Below are 20,332 nucleotides of genomic sequence, written 5' to 3' on the forward strand. Positions count from 1 at the left end.
TTCCTTTTCAAACAAATACACAGACACAAGTGAGGAAGGGGAACGATTTCTTTGATAAGTGGGAGATTTTTAAGGCACTGAGAAGTTTTGAATGACAGAGATGGACCAGAACTTGTGTTCAGACAAAAAGCGGTACTATCAAAAGAGTACAGCAAAGCATAAAGCCATTTGCAAAAGGGAAAGTATTGTATGACTTCATACTCAGTGTCAATATATAATGATATCCCTATCACATAGGGCACGCAAAGACAGGAGTGTGGGTAAGGATGTATAACTGATGTAGACCCATTCAGATGGTGGAGCGTTCACATCTAACAAAAGTCATAAGTTACACAGATTGTCCAAGCGTGGCTCAGTAGAGGCTTGATACATTTATTTTTCTTTTGGAAGTGTGGGGGTATACATCAACCTTCTACATGGAATGCCCCACTATATCTGTGTGTACTGAATTTTTCTGAGAGATGTTTCATTCATTTTTACTGGAAGAGCCGGATTGAAGTGGGTTTTACTGCACAGTGTGTCCTAGGCACAGAACCAATGTGCTCTCATTGCTAGCATGTGCACCAGAGCAGGGAACAACTGCTGCATGTATTGACACGGCTTGAATTCTCTGGGTGGACTAATCGAGCAGCCCAATGGAAACAGAGTACTCTTCCAGCCCTAATACTATGCTAATATCATGCTAATATCTAAATACAAAATTCCTCTCAGTCTAGCACTGAATATCAGCAGCCTTCGGCCTCAGGTTCTTATCTGTTTCACATTCAGACACGGTGTGCGGAACGTTCCTGGGGTGTAATGCCAGCTAATAGCAGAGTCAGAGCGCAGAAATAGGGAGTGCTGGAAGTGGTCCCAAGTTAGCACTTGCAGGTGAGTTTCACAGTGCCGGATCGAAGTGTTTTCCCTCCTGCTCTGTCATATGATTGCAGGAGGAAAAAAAAAAAAGTGCATATTATGCACCTAAGGTAGCATGATTCACTGCACGGAGTGTCCACCATCTTCCTTTCAGGGCCGTATTTCAAGAGGTTTGAGAGCGAAGCGGAGCAGCAGGGTGAGGAGGGGGAGCTGCGCTGGTGCCCGGGCGGCTCCGCAGCCGGAGCTGGGGGGGGGTTGGGGGCGGGGGGGGCCGGGGCTCGTGCTGCTCTCGTGCTGGGGTTGGCTGGGGCTGGGCTTTATGGAAATACGCGAATGAGAATTGTTATGTTTAGCACCTAAAAAAAAAAAAAAAATCTTGTCCGTTTTATCCGGAAAAGCGTATTTTCTCCCAGTGTAATTTTAATTGTTCACGAATGAGAGAAGAAAGTGAAGGTGGATAGCCCCCAGCACCAGCCCACCCCCCAAGGAAGCCTGGGTACTTCCTTGCTCTCCAGGGCACGACGTGATGTTTTAAGGAAGCGACAACGGGGGGGGGGGCAGAAGGGGTGCGATTAGTCCGTGCTCCTGGAGCCGGTGTCCGTGCGCTCGGTGTGCGGGGCGGGCCGGGCCGTGCTGTGCTCGGGGCTGCCCGGCCCCGCATCCCGCGGCAGGTGCTGCTGCGGGGCTGCTCCGAGCCGGCCGCGGGAGCTGCCGGGCCGCGTGAAATGGCTGCCCGCTTTTCGGGGCTGCCGCCTGCTTCACGCTGCTGCTGGTTTTTTTTTTTTTTTTTTTTTTTTTTTTTTTTTTGTAGCGGCCCCGCCGCTCCCCCAGGTGAGACTTCGTCCCACCGCCTCCGCATCCAGCCCACCCCTTCCCTTTCAGGGCCGCCACCGCCTCCTCCTCCTCATCTTCCTCCTCCTCATCTTCCTCTCCGTGCAGCCCCCCGGCCCTGCACCCTTCCCGGCTGCTCCCGCGCCACGTGGCAGCGCCTCCCGCTGAGCTCACGCGTGGCCGTGGGGCCGAGTGCGGGAGCTCCGGAGCGTGCGTGCGTGCGGGACCGAGCCGAGCCGAGCCGAGCCGTGCCGAGGAGCAAGCGGGTTACGCCGCCCGCCTCGCTCTGTGCAACACCCTCACCTCACCGCGTCCCTCCCCCCCACCCCAACCCCCTTCGTTTTCTTCCCACTCCAGCCTCCCGCAGTTAGTTAAATATTTCTTTTGTTAATTGGCGCCCCGAGTGTTCCCAGCCCCGCGCAGCCCGGGCCGGCACCGCGAGCACGCCCAGATCCGCGCGGTAAGCAGCGCGGCGCCGAGCGGGGATGTGCGGGAGGAGGAGGAGGTGTAAGAGGAGCGACGAGCGCAGGGCAGATTGGCGAGGCATCATTTAAGCCAGCTGATATTTTTTTGTTTGGCTGGTCTGGGGGGGAAGGTAGGCTTTTTCTCCCCACTTCTCTCTCTCTCTCCTTTCTATTTCTCTCTCTCTTTTTTTTTTCTTCCTCCTGCTCAGGATTTAAATGTCACTCAAAGCATCCCTTAATCAGCTCTCTACTCGTCTCTGGTTCCTTCTGAGGCATTAATCGGATCATACGCTGCGTTTGAGGAGCTCGCGTGCTTTCCCCGAGGAGGTAAGGGGGCTGCGCCGGGTCGCTGTGGTCACTCCGAGCACCGTTACCCTCGGCGTGGCGGTTTTCCCCTTCCCAGCCCCGCGGCAGCTCGAGCTCTACCTGCGGAGCTCCCCTCCCCGGGCTGGGCGCGGAGGACGCGCTGGGGGGGCGGTAAATGACCCGTGGGAGCCAGCGGCGGCAGCCGGCCACCTCCTCCCTCCCCAGCCCTCTGCCCCGGGAGCAGCGTGGCAGCGCTGGAAGGCAGGCAGCAGCCTAATCCCCTCTTTCAATAAACTATTCCTCGTCATTTTCTTCTTTTCTTTTTTTTTCCCCGTCAGAAATTCTGTAAGCGCCCATCTCCCCTCCTCCCCCACCGCCCGCCCTCGTTGCAAGCTCCGGCTCCTTTGTCAGCACCTCGCATCGCCTCGGGCGGTTCCTCCCAGGGACCAAAAAGTTCAGCTGCCCACCTGCCCCCGGCGCCACACACGTTCCTGCCAACCTCTCCCCCCTCCGTGTCAAATCCGAATCCGTTCAGCTCCCCCCCCGCATTTAAACTGGGTTACAAAGCCGCCGTGCCCTGCACAACTCCTTAAACTTCTCGGCTTGCTGTGATTTATATTCTACACGAACAAAAAGGACACAAAAATATACTCGATCCTCCTGTGGAGGACTTTTTTTTTTTAATAATGCATTTCCTTCTTCCCCTTTAATTTTTTTTTTTTTTTTTTTGCAAGGAAATTTGCTCCATCTCCAGCAGCAACCACTGCTCCTTTTGATGTTGTGGTACGCCGTGCGCATGCGCTTCACATTAGAATTACTGCACTGGCCAGAATAAGTTGGATCTCTTCTTCTCTTCACTGAAACCCTAAATCATATCAAAAGCTAAAGGGATGCTGAGAGTTCGGAAAAAGGGTTACTTTGGGATTTGGTCATTCCCTTTGATAATAGCGGTGGTGTGTGCACAGAGGTAAGTGATGAAGGCATTGCTTTACTTTGAATTGCTCTGCATGTTACTGCTAAGGGGAATGTACAGCTTGGGTCCGAAAAATAAGAAATAATGTATTGTTATTGGTTTTTTTTTCTTTAGTGTCAATGACCCTAGTAATATGTCACTGGTAAAAGAGACCGTGGATAGACTGCTGAAGGGCTATGACATTCGCTTGAGGCCAGATTTCGGAGGTAATTCGACAGCTTTTCAATCAGAGATGTTACATATCCGGGCTGTTGTACCTTCTCCGTGCGTGGTTTTTAGACGTGTGCTGGGTGCTGTTGCTCTGGGGTGTGCGTGTTGCCATTTTCTCAAGCTGATCCAAAGTTAAGCCAATTGTTACTCTATTTTTTTTTTATTTTTATTTTTTAGCACCGGGCGCTCTTAATGCGATCGTTTAAATCTCTTGCATATCTGGAATCGGTCCCTCATTGTGTGTGCTGATAATTTATTAACCTGTAATTAACCCCTCGTATAACTGGCTTTATCGAGATGCAAATCTCTGAAGTTTACCCAACGTTCGCTCCTCCGAGCCTAATGCGCCTGTGATCACAGTTACTATTTTTGAGTACGAGATGCTCTGTTAACCGATACAAAAATGTCACTTGACCCCCTGCGTGCTCCCACTCCCAACAACTTCGCGTATTTATCGATCGGGGCCGGACGTGCTCGCCGGGGTCCACAGCCCGGTACCCGCGGGGCTGGGCCGGGTGGGGGACAAGGGGCCGGGCCGGGGGGGTTCCCGCAGCCCCCTGCCGCTCCGGGCTGTGTGCCGCGGGCTCCCCGGGGAGCAGCCGGAGCGCGGTAGCCGACACGTGTGCGCGTTATATAAAGCAGCGCTCCAGCTGGCGGGGCGTAAAGGGTGAATCCGGCGCTAACGCGTTCCTCGCGGATCGATGGCAGCTTGCTTGCTCCGGGGGGGGGGGGCGGGGGGGGGACGGGCTGTGGGACGCTGTTTGTCACCCTCCTGCCTTTTTATTTTTATTGTTTATTAATCGTTTCTTTTTTTTTTTTTTTTTTGCTATGTCTTTGTCCCTGTAACTCTGGTAAGAATGAGTTAAGTTCTTAGCGATCACATTGCGGACCATCTTGTTGGTTTGCAGGTCCCCCAGTGGCTGTTGGCATGAACATAGACATTGCCAGTATAGACATGGTCTCAGAAGTCAATATGGTGAGTATTTAGAGTTTGGGGCTGGGTGCTTTATGCTGGGGGAGGGGGGAGGCTGTCGCTCCCCCCACCTCTACCGAAGCGGAGCGGCGCTCATAGACGGCCGGGGACCCGGCGCGGCCTGCTTCCCCGGGGCGGAGCTGGGGGGCGTCCGGAGGGGCGCCGCGTCCCGTCCCATCGCTTCCCATCCCGTCCCTCTCTTCACGTGGAGGGGCCCGGGAAGGCGGGATCCCCGGCCCGGCAGCACCGGCCGCGCCGCCGCTGGTTGCGGCAGCTCCCCGGCGCTTCCCGCGAGCAACGGCTCCCCCTGCCGGCCGCACCGCCGCACTGCACCCCGCCACGGCCTGGCCGCCGCGGAGGGGCCGCTCCCGCGCAGCCCCCAGCGCAGGGACTCCCCTACTCGGGGCTCCCCTACTCGCGTCCGCGGAAATAAGGGTGAGGTTTTAATCACTAACCTGTTTTATGCCTTTCTTTGTTTCCCTTTCACCTCCCTGCTTTCTTTTAAACATTAAAAAATAGTTTGCTGTTTGTTTTTGTCTTAGTAGGTCACTTCTAATTAATTAAAAAGAAAAAAAAATAGGAAAAAGACATGAGGGGAAAAAAAACCAAGCAGGTTTATCTTCTGTGTGTAACCAAAGCCTGCCGTTTTTTTTTTTTATTTTTTGTACCTTGGCACTGTGTTCATGGTCATGACTGAGTGAAAGTTGACCTATTTGTTTTCTCGAGACGTTTGTCTCTTATCTAAGTAGTTGGAACTGACTGTGCTCGGATGCTGAAGTTGTCTGTCTGTAGGATAATAACTTGGTAGTTTGTGTGAAATGCGTTACCTGGGAGACGAAACGAGTGTGGAGGAAACGAGAGAAGACTCAGATACGTGTTGCAAAAGTGGCTGTGGGTAGTTTAGGCAAAACTTTTCCATCACTTGCTTTCATTATTTGGAAACGGTTGAGGTCAAATTTTGAAGTTTTTATGTCAGCGTGAAACTCTGTTTAGGATGCAGTTGGCTCTGTACTCTTGTGAGAATGACAAGATGGAGACACTGAAGCAGATAGCAGCACCTGACACAAAATGAATGTATTGTTGTGAAATATTTTCAACTAGTTGTGGTAGTCTGTTTGAAACAAACTTTCCATTGCTCTTGAAAAAGAGTTGCAAAGAAACATCCTTCTGAGTTCTGTAGCTGTGATTTGGAAATAATATTTTGGAAGTTATCCATTGTGTTGGTGTGTTTGTCCTGCTACCGAAATACTTAGTGTGCTGTCCCAGTGGTGTGCTTGGTTTCTCAGAAGCGTTGCACTGAATGAATTGGTCAACATCTGCTGTCAAACTGGAGGCGCTCGTTGATGAACAGGAGACTTTTCATATCAGCATGCAGCCCTGGGCCTAACTTGGGCGTGAGGTTACTGGTGGTTGTCCTGGGAGCTGCGCTGTGTGAGCGGCTGGTGGCAGAGAGCTTGGTGCTGCTTTTTCAAGTTCATAGGGAAATGCTGAATAATCTCTCCTTGACCAGCACCACCTGTGAAGTGAGGGTTTCTCAACTTTGCTTGCGCTCAACTTGTAGTTTAGGGCCTATTGCAATGGAGTGTTCTCCTGTCAGGAGTTTTAAGAGCAAAACAAGAAAAATGCATTGTATTTTAAAACACTTGTCATTAAAGCTAGTCTATGTAGGAGACATACAGTGTTGTTCTCTAGGCAGCCAGGAGCAGTGTGGGAATGATGAGGGTTTTCTTGGTTGAGCTGTTGTCTGCAGGTTGGTATTACGTATCTCATCTCTTCCAAGGTGGAAGGTAGTGCAATTGTTTTTTCCTCCTTGCCTAGGAAAAGGAAGAATGTTTCAGTGACTTCCAGAAATGTGGTCTCTGGTTAAAGGAGATACCATATCAGAGTAATGTGATTTGGCACTCAGACTAGCTATAAAGCTGCGTATTATTTTTAGTATTCTGAAGTCGGTTTATTATGTCTCTGTAATGAAATGCTTGACCTTTGTGAGACGTTTTTTCAGACTACCTGTAAAACTGCTGGGGGAGGTTGTACACAGTTAATTTTGTCACACAAGTATGTCTGAAGTATTTAAGCTCTGGGCTTAAATTACTCTAAGATAATACCTATTTCTTAGAACAGGACATTCATTTTCCAGATTTTTCTTTTTTTTCATTTTACAACTTCAGAAGAGATTCCAAGCCAAGATTATTTTCTTAATCTGCTTGAATGTAACATGTAACAGTTCATTTCACAATGAAGTGTACACCGTAACGAATATTAATATATCTTGATAAGCCTAAAGTAAATCAGAAGAGGGGCACTTCAGCACAGAACAAAACACTTGGCATACAAGGCCTTAACTTGTTCATTGCCAAGTCACTAGAATTTTGGCTTTTGATTTTGGAAGGCACCAGAAGGAATACCACTGAATACCAGCTGTATTTTTTAGGTATAAAATCTGAAAGGATGAGAGAAAGACAGAAAGAATCTTCTGGATTTATGGACCTGTTTTTTGAGCCACGGGCTTGCTCTTGCTTATTCTGTAGTCCTGGTGAAATGATTGACCTTCCATTCTTGACACATTCCATGCCCCTTACTATTTCCATGCCCTTTGGCAGGCAGAAGCCTTATCTTCAGTAAAACAAAGTTAATCATAAAGTTTCTACTTTATTAGACAGGAGAATTTACAACTACTTAGAGAAATGAAATGTGTGTTTGGGATGGTTGTTGACTTTGAATTCTTATAGGTCTGATGAATACTTTTCATAACCAGCTCATAGCTTTACAGTTGCCTTGCAAAAACATTTTGTATGCAACAGACTTGAATGTGTAACCTGTTTTCTTGTTTAACCTTTTGTAGACGTAAACCTCAACTACCATATGTCCTCTCAAAAACAGTTAAGTGCTGGTACTTCTGAATACAGTTCTTTCCAGCCCAAGGGAATGTGCTGAATTAACATGAGAAAAACAAGAGCTTCAGGCGTATTCAGTGGTTAATATGTATCATGACTGTTTGTACTCAATCCTTGTATTTTGAGAGGAAATAATACATATTGAGTAATGATTTTATGCAGTGCAGTAATGACTATGGCCAATTCCACTCACCTCTTTGAACCAGGCCTTGTAGTTGAATGTTTGGTTTATGCTAGTTGTACTGCAGATTTTCTTAAAGCGTACCTTATTTATGGAAAGCAAACACGGAGAAATGTGAAAGCTACTTAAACTGAAAGGGTTTTCCTGTGTTAATGAATTTGATTTTACATAAGATCAGCTGTGTTGCAGTGAGTCTAACACAATATGCAATATTCCTGGGAGATTTTCTAGGTGTTTGTTATTATACTTGATTTTTCTTCTTGGCTTCCTGTTCCTCAATAAAAACTCATTGTAAAAAAAAGATTCTATCTTTCTCCCTCTCTCTCTCTCTCTTTTTTTTTTTTTTTCTTAAATAATCAGTGCTGACTGAGATGCTACATTTCCACATCTGCATCCCCATGGTTAATTATTGAGCAGACCCCTTGACAACAGAGCAACCAAGAAAAAAATTGCTATAAGTTCATTAAGTAGTACAGAAATGATTTTATTCAGAAGCGCCTGAGTATTGCGCAGAATGTTGGTGCGTTTGATCCATTCAGATAACCAACATTACCCATAGAAATATTCATGTCTTATGTGGTGGTTTCCAATGTCTTGGCTTATTTCCTATTAAATAGGTCAATTTGTTTTGTTTTCCCCTTGGCCTGTGGCTATTTTGGGATTCTAGTACAGGATGCCTTGAAAGGAAGGAGAGATGTTCCACAGTTATATTAATATATATGTAAATATATATGATTTTAGGTAATGGTTCGCATGTTTAATTAAATATAACTAAACTATTCATATTGGGGTTCTGTGGAGAAGAGTCTGAACAGCTTTTATTTAAATATTTACTTCCTTATTGTTCAGATTTTGGCACATAGTTTTACTATGTGTTCATGGAGTTAAACGGATACAGTAGACTGGTTTGTCTTAGAGGGATCCACTTGAATTGAATGTGTAATCCTTCTGTTGAGTGGGAGCTGCAGAAACAAAGGAGCTGTTACCATCTATCAGGGTGAGATTTACTTATTTGTGTATGCCAAGCTTCACACAAAGGGACCTAGTAACTTCAGTGCTCTTAAAAATATGTGTATGCATCTTCTTATGTCATATTTTGAATTCTGTATTCAGAATTGTATGGGAACTGTTGAGTCATGGCCTGAACCCCTGATTGAGCACCTGGAGGAAAGACCCAGTCAGCCCCGAAAGCACAGGTGGAGCCAGGCTCCACCCCTCTGAGGCCTCATTTAAGGGCTGACTGCCACTGAGGAAGGATCTGTTTCTGGAGATCCCTCCTTGGTGGAAGCTTTTCCCTGCAAACCCAGCATCTTCTGATATGGGTGAGTGATCTACTTCCCTTCCTTTGTAGCACCTTGCTATTGTGCTGGTCCTTCCACCTCTTTGTAACACCTTTTCTATCATCTTGATCTTTCTGATCACTACAAGAATTTATTGGAGTTGTGGAAAAATAGTACAATACTTGTAGATCTGAATAATGTCAGTCCAGAGAAGCATTAGTGCAGCAGTATTTTGCTGATAGACATCTGGCTTTCAGTTGCTTTTGATAACAGAGACCCGCTCCTGGCTTTCTTGAAGTCTTCCATGGCTCCTTGAGGTATTTTCATTAACAAAGCTCAAAAGACAGGTTTATGTATCGTGAAAGCAACGGGATCTGTGCTGCTGCCTCTCAAGTAGCAGCATTTAGCTTAGGTGTGGAAAAAGGAAGAAATGACTTGTGATACAAAAAGAAGCAAGGGTTAAGTGGTAAGGAAGTAGTGTGGAGCTGTTCCAAACCAGAAAACTTGGGGTGGAACATGGATAAAGTCAGGAAAAGGAAAATGTAGAGAAAGAGGAATATCAAAACAAAGTGGCTCACGTACACTGGTATGGGAAGAAGTGAGGAAAAATGTTTCCTGTCAGCAGTATCCTCTCATTGATCCATTATGGTTGCACACATTGCTGTACGTGATCCATACGAAGATCAGGGAGAGAACAGGACTGGAGATGCGTTGAAAAAGAAATACTAGAAATACTGGAAGGGTGTTGCTTCACTAATCCTAAACACTTCCTGCTGCTGGAGATGGTTTTGTTATATCTCCTCTGTCATGTGTTTATGCTTCTTCACATAAAATAGTGTTTCTTGGCAGATAGCTTGAGTTTGGCTCTTGCCAAGTTATTGTACACAACTGGCTTATCCTGAAGTGCCTCCCAGGACACCTATCTCTTTTATATTATTATTATTTTTGGCTGAAAGGCTCATTTAGCCTGCTGCTTTAATTATTGTCCAGAATGGCTTCACGCTACCTTTGTCTTCCAACTGTGGTACCTTAACGTGGATTTCCATTTAGCACCTCTTGTCCTATACCGCTCATTCATGCATTTTTCTTTCTTAGCTTTAGGATAAGGAAAAATAAATAAGAGCTCCCAAGTTCACGTGAAATGTTTATCCTTGGGGACCTAAGCAAATTTTCCTATGGTACATTGCATGTGGATTGAAGTTTTCATGCTGGTTTTGATAGAATACACACAGCCACAGTTTGAAATTACTGATTTAGGGCATGTACTTGAGTGTAGCAAGTTGGGACCTAACTTACAAGGTAGTTCAGGCATGATTATATATTATATATTTTTGCATACATGATTTATGTTATGTGCTAGTATCACAAATACTAACATCAGGCAATATCTGGAAATATATGTTTTATAAGAAATTAAAGGAGGGAAAGGCATTTTAATTTCAGAGTATTTACTACATATGTCCTGGCTTCTACTTACAAATGTAGAATGTAGCTGTAAATGTTGACTTTTTTTTTTTTATCTTATGCTTGGGGAATTTCTCTTATGATGGTACTAACCCCTGTGTAGCTGTAGTTCATGTGGAACATCTCTGAGGTCTTCAAATGCCTGGAAACGGGGAACTCTTGGATATTTGCTTTATTTTTTTCTTTGAATGTTTCCCAGGTGAAAACTTCTCTTCAGCACTGTCAGAGCTCGTGGTAGCTGTAGATTCAGACTCAAAACGTTTTTACATGAGAAGGGAGAAAAAGTGATTACATAGATATTCTGTTCGTAGTCATCTTTCTAGTCATCATCTGTTTAGTTTTGTGGCCTCGTCTGATTTGTTTTGAAAAAGGAGCTCCTGGGGAGTGCCTCAGACTATTACAGCATTAAACGTTCCTGGTTTCATTTACTTATTTACTTATTTTGTAAGGTGAGTTACACTATGGAGTCTCAGTAGGCCCAGGCATGAATTTTAATTCCACAGAGGTGAAAAGAAAACTATTTGCTTACAGCTGTTGGTCCTGTAGGCACCATCCTTTTGCAGTAATAAGAACTCCATTTTTCTTTTACTGAAGAGATATCCTTTTATTCTCCCATTTGAAGACAGTGGGTGCCCAGTTACCCTGTAGGTACCAGCAAGAGGTTGGTGGGTTTTACAAATTTATTTTGAATAGCAGTGTTGATCAGCTGTTCTAGTGCCGGTAGCTTGCTCTGTACAGAGATCAACCATTGCTCTTTGCTGTGCCATTGGCGCTCATTATGTGCAGAGCAGTTTGACCTATGAATAAGCAGCTACAGGACATAAGGAAACCAGGACAGATCTTTTAATAAATCTGTGTAGTGAGGAATCTCAATTTTTATTTTCTACTTTTTTTCCTTCTCCAAGAAGCATGACATAATTCTTCTCTTTCTTTTTATGGTCAATATAAATAGCTTGTTAATTGGATTGCACTTTGTGTGCTAGTCTTGCAAAACTTTAATCGGTAGGATATCTTCTTGGTTCATTGGTGCTGGTGATTTCTCAAAGTGATTGCTCTTGATGTTTCCTGCAGGCCGGGGTACGGTTGTCAGAAATCTAATGAGATTGCTTTGGAGATGATTTGTACAATTGAAATAATAATTATTGCTGCCTTGTTTTTAGTAAGCCTTGACCTATAAATATCTAAGTAATTTGACATCTGCCATATAATAAGATAGATTTGTCTGTAATACATTTTATGGTCAGTATCTTTGTGCTAACGTGTGGGAATGAACATGCAGTGTACTTTGTAAGCTCCTAGTACAGGGCTGCTTTTTCATAACTACTCTATTGAAAATCACATAAAATCTTTATAGACGAGCTGTGTAGTAGAATGAAAGATTTTATTTTGTGCTCTATAAATTTGTTACAAGTTTAAGCTATTCCCATAGCAGTGTTCATGCTTCTTAGTGACTCTAAAAGTCTGTCAGTACACCATGACTAAATCCTTATTATTCCTCCCTTCCTTTTTTCTCCTTATACTCCGTGCAGCCCTCTCCAAGATTTATATTACAGCCTTTAGTACTCAACCATGTTAAAGTACAGTCTTATATAGTAATAACTCCTTTATTTTTTTTTTCCCTAAAAGTAAGCCAAATCCCTCATAGGCTCTTAGCGGTTAGCACCATAGGTCTCTGCAAGTGCTTGTATGAATTCAGGAAGCAGATTTTGGCCCCTGCATTTCAAAGGAGGGTATTCTTCCATGAGGTTGGTTGGTTCGTTTTTAAATACCTCTCTCTCTCTCAAAAAAAAAAAAAAAAAAAAAAAAAAGAAAAAAAAAAGATGGAAGTAGTATCTGTCTTTGGAGTTAAGAGCTTCAGGAATAGTCTAACGTCTTGAGTTATTAACACTGAAAAATAGGCTACTACTGATGGATGCAATCTGTAATTTAAAAATAAATGAATATGCATAATTACATTGAATTTATAGGCATACTGTGGGTTTGCAGGAAGATAGACGGGACAGAAGCAGCATTTGTGCTTTATGACAATTTATTTTGCTATGCTTCCATGAGGATTCCCTCCCTACTCACATTTCTTGACAGCAGTGCTATCTACAGTGGATTTGTAATGGCTGGCATAATGCAGGCTGTGTAGGAAGAGTGGTATAATGGGCATGTATATGGTTAGTCTTCCTTGTCTGATGGCCAGGTTGTGAAGTATGTGCACTCACTTCATAGGTTTTGTTTTTGCATGTAAATTGTCTAGTTAAGCATTTTCAAATTAGCTAATCAGCACGAAGATTCTCTCAGACTTGCAATCACATCTTCTGCATGCATCCTTTTGGACGAGGTTTGCAAGCGATTGTGTATGCATTTGCCAATCAGAAATAAAACTTATGTTCTAAATATGAGAATACATTTAATATTTGCAGGTTGCTATGTGTGCAACAGTGTAGAATTCCTAAGTCATATTTAATGTAGGCTACTACAGTCCAGAAAAAGCATTTTGAGTCAGTGGTCTTCCCATGATCCCAGACTTGCAGAACAAGGGAGCTGCTGTTTCTGTCTGTCCTGGGCAGCTTTTTCATGTCTTCATCGAGGTCAAATCCTCTTGATTTTTATTCTGTAAATACTAAGAAATTAATTTATTAGGCCTAGAAGAATAAGAATTTAGCAATGGGGGAAGGGAAGGGGGGGGACAGTATCCCTTCTGAGAGATGCATTTTGTACTTTAGGTGAGGACTGGTCTAGAAGATATTCCAGTTTGGTGGTTTATGTATATAAAAAATCAGTGGAACAAGAAGTACAAAAAAAATCTGTAAGAAGTTCAGGACTGGACGGGGTAGTATATTAAATTCCCCTAATGTATGCGTATTGAAAACCAGCTGCTTGAAGTGCAAAGTCCTTGTTCCAGTCCTTGCTCTCTGGGGACTGTTTCTTCTTTCTTTTCTAATTTAATGAATAGGCATTTCCATTAACTAAGCAACTCTGTGAAAATGGATTTAAAAAAACCCCAGAATTTTCCTTCAGAGTTGAGTGTCCTGATTGCTGTTCTTGAATGCTTCCTTCCTTTCGGTTGTCATGAGCTTGGAATTCTTTGCTGCATGGTAGCCGGGGTGCAGTGAACCCTTCTCTATTCTAGAGAGTGTACTGGCTTCTGATGGCTGTGGGTAGCAGTATTCAGTCTGCAGAGGGACAAGAGCAGAGGTTCATGCGATGAATGAACCCACAAAAGGCTGCCAGCACATATCCTTTGCCTTATCCTCTGTCACTGGAAAAGTTTTTTGAATGACAGTAGCTTTGACTGGCTATTGTGTTAGACGTGACTTGAGCATACCAGCTTTATCTTGTATTTCATGAGGTTGAAATACTGTAAGCCTGTCTGAAAGTACATAAATATGAGCAAGGTGCCTGCTCAACTAAATAAACTTGGTCCTAAGTAGAAGCACAGTACCTATCTTCAGAAACTTTTGGACTGGATGATCTTGTAGGTCTTTTCCAACCTTGGTGATTCTATGAAACTAGGAAATTAGCCAAGCTGGCACCATCTTGTTATTGCAATTTTTTCCAGAGATGAATCATTACAGATAATTTTCTTGAAAAGTTGTTTGGGACTGACATAGTGCAAAGATCCCCATGTCTGCTTAGATGTGGTGGTTGTGGGGTGTTTGTTTTTAGTTATGATATTTGGGAAAAAAAATGTGACTGAAAAGCATAGAATTTGGTAAAGGTCATGCTAGACCCATTTGAGACGAGAAAAATGAGTGGGTTTTTGTATATCATTTGAAATATTACATGATCTGTGGGATATCTGAGAACTGAAGTCCTATGGTTTTGATTTTTTAGAAGTGTTTATCATCTAGATTCTCCCAAGTGAAATGGCCAGAAGTTCCTGTTGCTTTCAAGCAGCTGAAGGCTTTTTTTTCTCAGTGAGAGCTACACGTTAAAGACATGTAATAATTAATTAAGCTGAACAAGTGCTGAAGACGTTTGAAAAACTATTCACTCCTACAGGTGCAGTCACTTTGAAAATCTGTTTGTAATTTTTATTGTAAATTTATTGTATGTGGAATTCTAAATCATTTTTTAATAGTTGGAACAGAGATCCATTCTGCTTAGTGAAGTAAAATTGGTGCTCGCGTTTATTCTCTGTATAGGTCTTCCTTTTTTTTTTAGAATTGTATGCATCCATTTTATTGCATCCATTTAACAAAAGTAGTGAAATAAGTTGAATTTGTTATGATCTGAAAGTGTAAATATGTGTTGCCATTTGCATAAGAGTTATTACCCAATAGTCCAGAAGTCATTATGGTCCATTCTGTGAATCTATATTTCTATTTGCTTTATAATGTGTATTTTGAGTTAATAGACCCTACAGCTCCAGGGGAGTTGTAGAGCATTGTTGAATTCCTCTCTTCTTTCAAGGACTGCTGACCTCTGTTGGCTCCCTTCGGGGCATCAGAGTAACAGTGTTAATCTGTGTTTGACAAGATGTGCACTGAAGGAGTCATAAAATTTAAGCAAAATGAAATTAGTTTGAAGATGCATTAGGCTGTGTTTCTAAATTTAGGAATGTAACTCTTATCATTCCTTATTATGTAATGACTTATTCTTTCAGATAATGTAAAGGGAGGAGGGAAATATGATTAAATAAATACACGTCATATTTACATATGAAAAGCTGCATATTGCAACATTATTTCACTAATTGTGCAAGCCCAGAAATGACCGGGGAGACCTTTTACTCAGTCTGAAATCTTCTTAAAATTCATGTGAATGCTCAATCCATTCTACTGTCCTGTTGCTCTTTTTCATTGATGCTTTGCAATGTGAGATGCATTTAGAAAACTCATCCCTAATACAATTACAAATATAATATTCATATCTGATTGCATATGCCTCTTTAGGTTGTTCAGGATAAAATACTTAACGTAAGTAGATGGAAAAATTGCCTTCTTTTTTTTCCAATTTTGATAGGAGCCTTTTCAAAGGTAGGAATTTTTACTGAGTTGAACACAGGTTCATAATAAGTTTAAGCCAAAAGGATATTATTATAGTTGATAAGCAAGCCCCTGAAAACAGCTTTCCAATGGAAATGCCAGGGGACCCTTAACTATAATTGTTCTTGTTAGTGTAATGCATAGAAACATGTTACATAATGGTAGATCAATGAGAACTGTATTCAAGTGACCACTTAGAGAGAAATCCATAAATCTAGTTAACTGGCTGCATTCAAAACTGGAGTTAGAAGTACCCAGATCTACGCATAGGCTTTGCAGAATGCTTGTGTGAGCTCAAGTCCCACATGAGTCTTGTTTGGAAGCCTTAACGTGTGTGAATCTGATGCTGGTTTTTCCATTGAGGCATTTCTGCCCTGTTTTCTCTGAAGATCTGTGGATACTTCAATAACTGGAAACGCATTGAAATATGTCTTCTGTATTTTCTGAGACATTGTGTGTGAATGTGGTCAGGGTTCCAATCTCAAATTATTACCGTGTGATAGGTGTGCTCTTGAAATGAATGGAAGTACTTAGCTGCTCGTATTGGCCAGAAAATCATAACGCTTTGTAGATGTATTTGATTTAAGGATTTTTAAAAGCTGAAGAGTTCCATCAGAGGAAGATTGCAGTTTTTCACTGTTAGGCTCGAGTCTGTAAGGTGCCTTAACTAAAAGCATTGGTGAGGCAGTGTTAAGGAGGCTCATGCAGTTCCTACCAGGGTCAAACTTCCACTGTTGATAAGTGGAAGACATCAGTTTACGTCTGTATTTTTCTGGCATCTTGTTTAATTTTTGATTAAATGAATAAAAATTCACCTCTTTACTCCAAGCCACAAAATCATCCTAGGGAGTACAGAAGGTGATGAAAAGACTTAAGTGTACATTTCAATTTTGATCAACTTTATACTTGCATTATTATTTTATTTTTTTGAAAATAGAATGATGCATGAACATTTGAGATGTTATTTGACATTTTAGAGGTTGGCATCTATGCTACAGCAACATGCTGACTAGGTAACAGTTTTCTAATGGCATAGAGGCAGCATTCAGTAAAGATTTAGAATAAGAGATTTGATTCAAAATTCTTGTTCTTGTATAGAAAAGGGTTTTGCTGTAATTGGTTTCACATGGAAAAATTGCTTTTCTAAGGTAGTGTTTCATTGCATGTGACTTGAATTCTATCTTTTTTTAATAAAAGGATGTGAGTATGCATTTTCTTATTAAATACACTTATGAAGAACAGTTTCAAATGGAACATGTACTGGTGACTGGTAAAACTTATTTTCTTTTGTAATTTTAAATAGTTTATTCCTTATGCTGGAAGAAGCGTATATATTTTCTAACTGGATATTGTGTTATTACAATGAAATAAAGTATTGACTAGAACATATGCAGCCTTTTTATCTTTGTAGGCACTGGGCACCAAAATATTTAGCTGGAGAGATTAATGTTTCCACTGAACTCAGTTTCTGTTGAGGAAGATACCACAGCTCTTTCTTCCCCTCTCCTCTCCCTCTCACATCTATACTCTGCTCTGACTTCCCCATTTTAAAGGTGAATCCCTGTATGCTTGTGCCTGACTACAGCTAAGGTGTGAAACTGCCATTTGACTTGGCAAAATCTTTTGAGGGCTCTGCACTTGAGGAGCACCTGCTGTCAAGGGAAACATGTCAGTGCGTTGTTTGGCTGCTGTGGAGCGTGGGTCCACTTCTGCTGCTTTGAAACGAGCACTGAGAATTGCAGGATGCAACATGAGAAGTAACAGGTTGAAACCACAGCAGAAAGATTCCGGTCAAATATTAGCCAAAGCTTTTAGGAATACAAGTACTGAAATGCTGAAATTGATCATTTGTATTGTTAAAGAACCACTATGGTTTCGTTGCAAGAGGTCACAGGCACGGTTGATCCTACCATGAGAGGGCAGGGCTAGCTGGCGCTTCGAGGTCCTCCTCAGCCGAGTTCTCCCTCTTGTTCATCATGACACAGAAGAGGTTTTGTTATGCTCAGGGCATCTCTTCTGGGTTCTCTGTATGTATTTGAATGCAAAATGGGGGTTGCCTCTTAGAAATCCCTTTGAGTCTGGGGAGAGCTGTGAGGACATGCATTCAGACCATTGTGTTTGTTTTGCTTTGTACCTGAGCCTTTACCTTGCATAATGACTGACCTGTTTCTGGCTGATCTATTTTTTGCATCTGTTTTGAAAGCTGATGATATATCAATAGCACTTATTTGTCATTAGAGCTTCCAGTGTGAATAAAGTACATTTATTCTTTGTGTTCAACTGTAGAACTGTTGTCTTACAGTTGGAAAAGGTCTGGATGCCTGCTTGTGAAATGTGACTGGAGTTCTTCACAGAAACTAGGGAGAACTTTGGGTTTTTTTAGTATGTTCTGGTTGTCAGGAAAAGCAAAAAAACAAAACAAAACAAAAAACACACACAAAAAAATCCCCACCAAAAATAGGCACCATTTTGCAAGTCACGTAGCTGAATTCAGTGAGAAAAGGACGTCAGTATTACAAACTGTCCTTCAAGCTGTGCGTGGAAACCAGCATGTGGAGAAGTGGGGGAAAGCTGGGAGTGAGAAATGCACAGGAGGAGCTGTATGTCTGAAATGCATGACTTCATTGCACTCAGCATTCTGGGCAAAGATTTGCATTTGTTTATTAATTTGTTTACTTTGAATGAGAACTTAAATGGGAATGAACTGTTTGGATGGCCTGAATTTGGAAATAAAGGGATAGGACAATATTTGCACTTTATTGTAATAGGTAACGGGGAGCTGAATATTAAATGAGAGTTTTATAAATTAATGCACTGTCATTCATACATTTATTTTTTCCATAGCTCAGATGAAGAATGACAGACCGCTTACTCAAGCTTGAAATCAGACTGTTTTCTACAAATTGAAAATTAATTCTGTGTATCTAGGGGGCAAATCAGGAAAATACTGCTGTAATGTATCAATATAACTGCCAAAAAATGGAAAAAAAAATATTTTTTGTATGATTCCAACCTTCTACCTTAAATCTTGATTCTTCTTCAAAATCTTTATACTCCCAAAATGCATCTCTTAGAGATAATAAAAAATGGTAAAACTGCTTTATAGGTTAGTTAAGTAGTGATAGTCAAAAAAAAAAAAAAATCCATGTCAGACACTCTTCTTTGTCTGGACATACAGTAAGATCACATTTCCTTTAATTTTATTTTTTTCACTTGGTTAGGCCTAGTTGTAAGGATGGTGACAAGGAGGAAAGTTTGGATGGAAAAGCAGGAAGGCAAAATCTTAGGAAGAGGATGACTTCAGAGGAATAGGCAGAAATTGAAATAAGTCAGGTCCAGTAGCATAGCAGTGTGACATTCTGTGCAAGTTTATTAAAGCAGACTGTTTTAGGTTTGTGATATTTGGGTGTTAGTTGTACCAAATATAGAAAAGTAATTCCAGCAGCTGTGTGGTAGTATTTACATGTATTGCATTTGATTTGGTTGCGGTGGAATTTAGTCACATGGTAATGTATCATAAGAAATTGTTTTGCTTGAAATGTTCTGCATTCTCAAACCTGGAAGAATTGAAGTCTGTTTTATGTGTGGATAATCAAAGTAATAGTTTAGCTGTGTTTCTGTGTGATTAAATTAGACTGCTTGATATGGAGTAGAAGTAATCATAGCAATAGAAAGCCTATGCTGCAGTCTGAAATGGGAGCTGATGTCCTGAGAGTTGAATTCACCAAGACCTGAAGTTGTAAGATGGCTTTGTTTTTGGGTTAATATTTATGTTGTATATGGTTTTTCTGGGGGAAGGAAATGTTTTTTTGATGCTGATTTGCATTTGTGGCTGGACTTCCTAGGACCATTTGTTATTCCTTTAGCAGGTATGCCAATGAACCAGCATCAGTGTAAGCAATTATTTATGAAATACTGTATGACTAGCACTGAGTGCACTGAGATTATTATTCTGGTAGGTGGGTGTGTATTTTTTAATTATCAGTTTAAGGAGAGGCAGTCTGTAAGGCAAGTTTATGGCCGTGGAATTGGAGATTTGGTTTCCATTAATAAAACAAGGTCTCGTTAGCTACTGAGGACAGAAGAACTGCTTTGCTACTCTTGTAGGCAATTAGTCTGTAAGTGGTGGCTCACACAGAGGCATGTTAAAGGGATTTTTTTTGTATCATCTACCCATGTTTCAGGAGAATATTCAGTTAGACATATCTCAATGCATCTTCCAAACTCAAAACAGTGAAGGGAGAATGTAAAAGTGGTGCATATATATATATATTTTGTAGGCTGGGGAGAGTGCCAGTGGAAAAAGTGTATGTCTCTTTTCTTTAATCAAGATGGATATGTAATGTCGTCTTGAATTTTTTGGTGCTTTTTTTAATGTAAGATATAAGCAAAAGCTTAAACGAGAGTGATAGGTGAAGCTGGGTTACAGATGGGGGTTTGCTTTTTGTAAATCAGAATTTCTGTATTTTAATACAGTTTTAGCTGATATAGGTCTCATGGATCTTTTAAGAGGAAAATATATGGTTCCATTTTAAATGTACCACTTCTGACTCACAACCTCCAACTTATGTTAAAGTACCCTTAGCAGAAACATCAATCTGCTCTTAAATTGTCAGTTAAATCAACTCTATGAAGCACGTAGTAGGCTTTGAATTTGAAATATTCATTTAATTTCATTGTGGGGATTATTGAAATTTGACTAAAATGGTATATCTGAGATTTTATTTTTGCTAGTATATGCCACTCTTTCACTGTGCCCCCATTTTGCATGAAGTGACATGACATTTTCTTGAGAGTCTTGGCCTTTAAAAATGTAGTTATTTTTTCTTGTGCAGTAGTCCAGTTTTAAAAGGTTGTGGTTTTTTTTGCCATGAAGTGACAGATTTCAGATGTTACTCTCTGCTTTTACTGTAAACTGGTAG

At 41.8% G+C, this 20,332-nt stretch overlaps 1 protein-coding gene across 5 annotated transcripts in view; it reads left to right on the forward strand.

Annotated features, from left to right (window-relative positions):
* The window catches only part of GABRB2 (gamma-aminobutyric acid type A receptor beta2 subunit), a 145,475-nt gene continuing 126,078 nt past the window's right edge, over positions 936-20,332 (forward strand). For 3 of the 5 annotated variants that reach the window (XM_021410739.1, XM_021410741.1, XM_021410740.1), the window contains exons 1-5: positions 1,679-2,146; positions 2,360-2,477; positions 3,191-3,423; positions 3,544-3,635; positions 4,548-4,615. In XM_021410739.1, the coding sequence (XP_021266414.1) occupies positions 3,347-3,423; positions 3,544-3,635; positions 4,548-4,615 (237 nt within the window). In that variant the 5' untranslated portion in view covers positions 1,679-2,146; positions 2,360-2,477; positions 3,191-3,346. Of the gene's footprint in view, positions 1,052-1,678; positions 2,147-2,359; positions 2,478-3,190; positions 3,424-3,543; positions 3,636-4,547; positions 4,616-20,332 lie in introns of those variants that run through there. The other 2 variants (XM_021410737.1, XM_021410738.1) reach the window with 2 other exon arrangements.

The sequence above is a fragment of the Numida meleagris genome, chromosome 12 (genome assembly GCF_002078875.1).
Source record: "Numida meleagris isolate 19003 breed g44 Domestic line chromosome 12, NumMel1.0, whole genome shotgun sequence".
Taxonomy (NCBI): Eukaryota; Metazoa; Chordata; class Aves; order Galliformes; family Numididae; genus Numida; species Numida meleagris.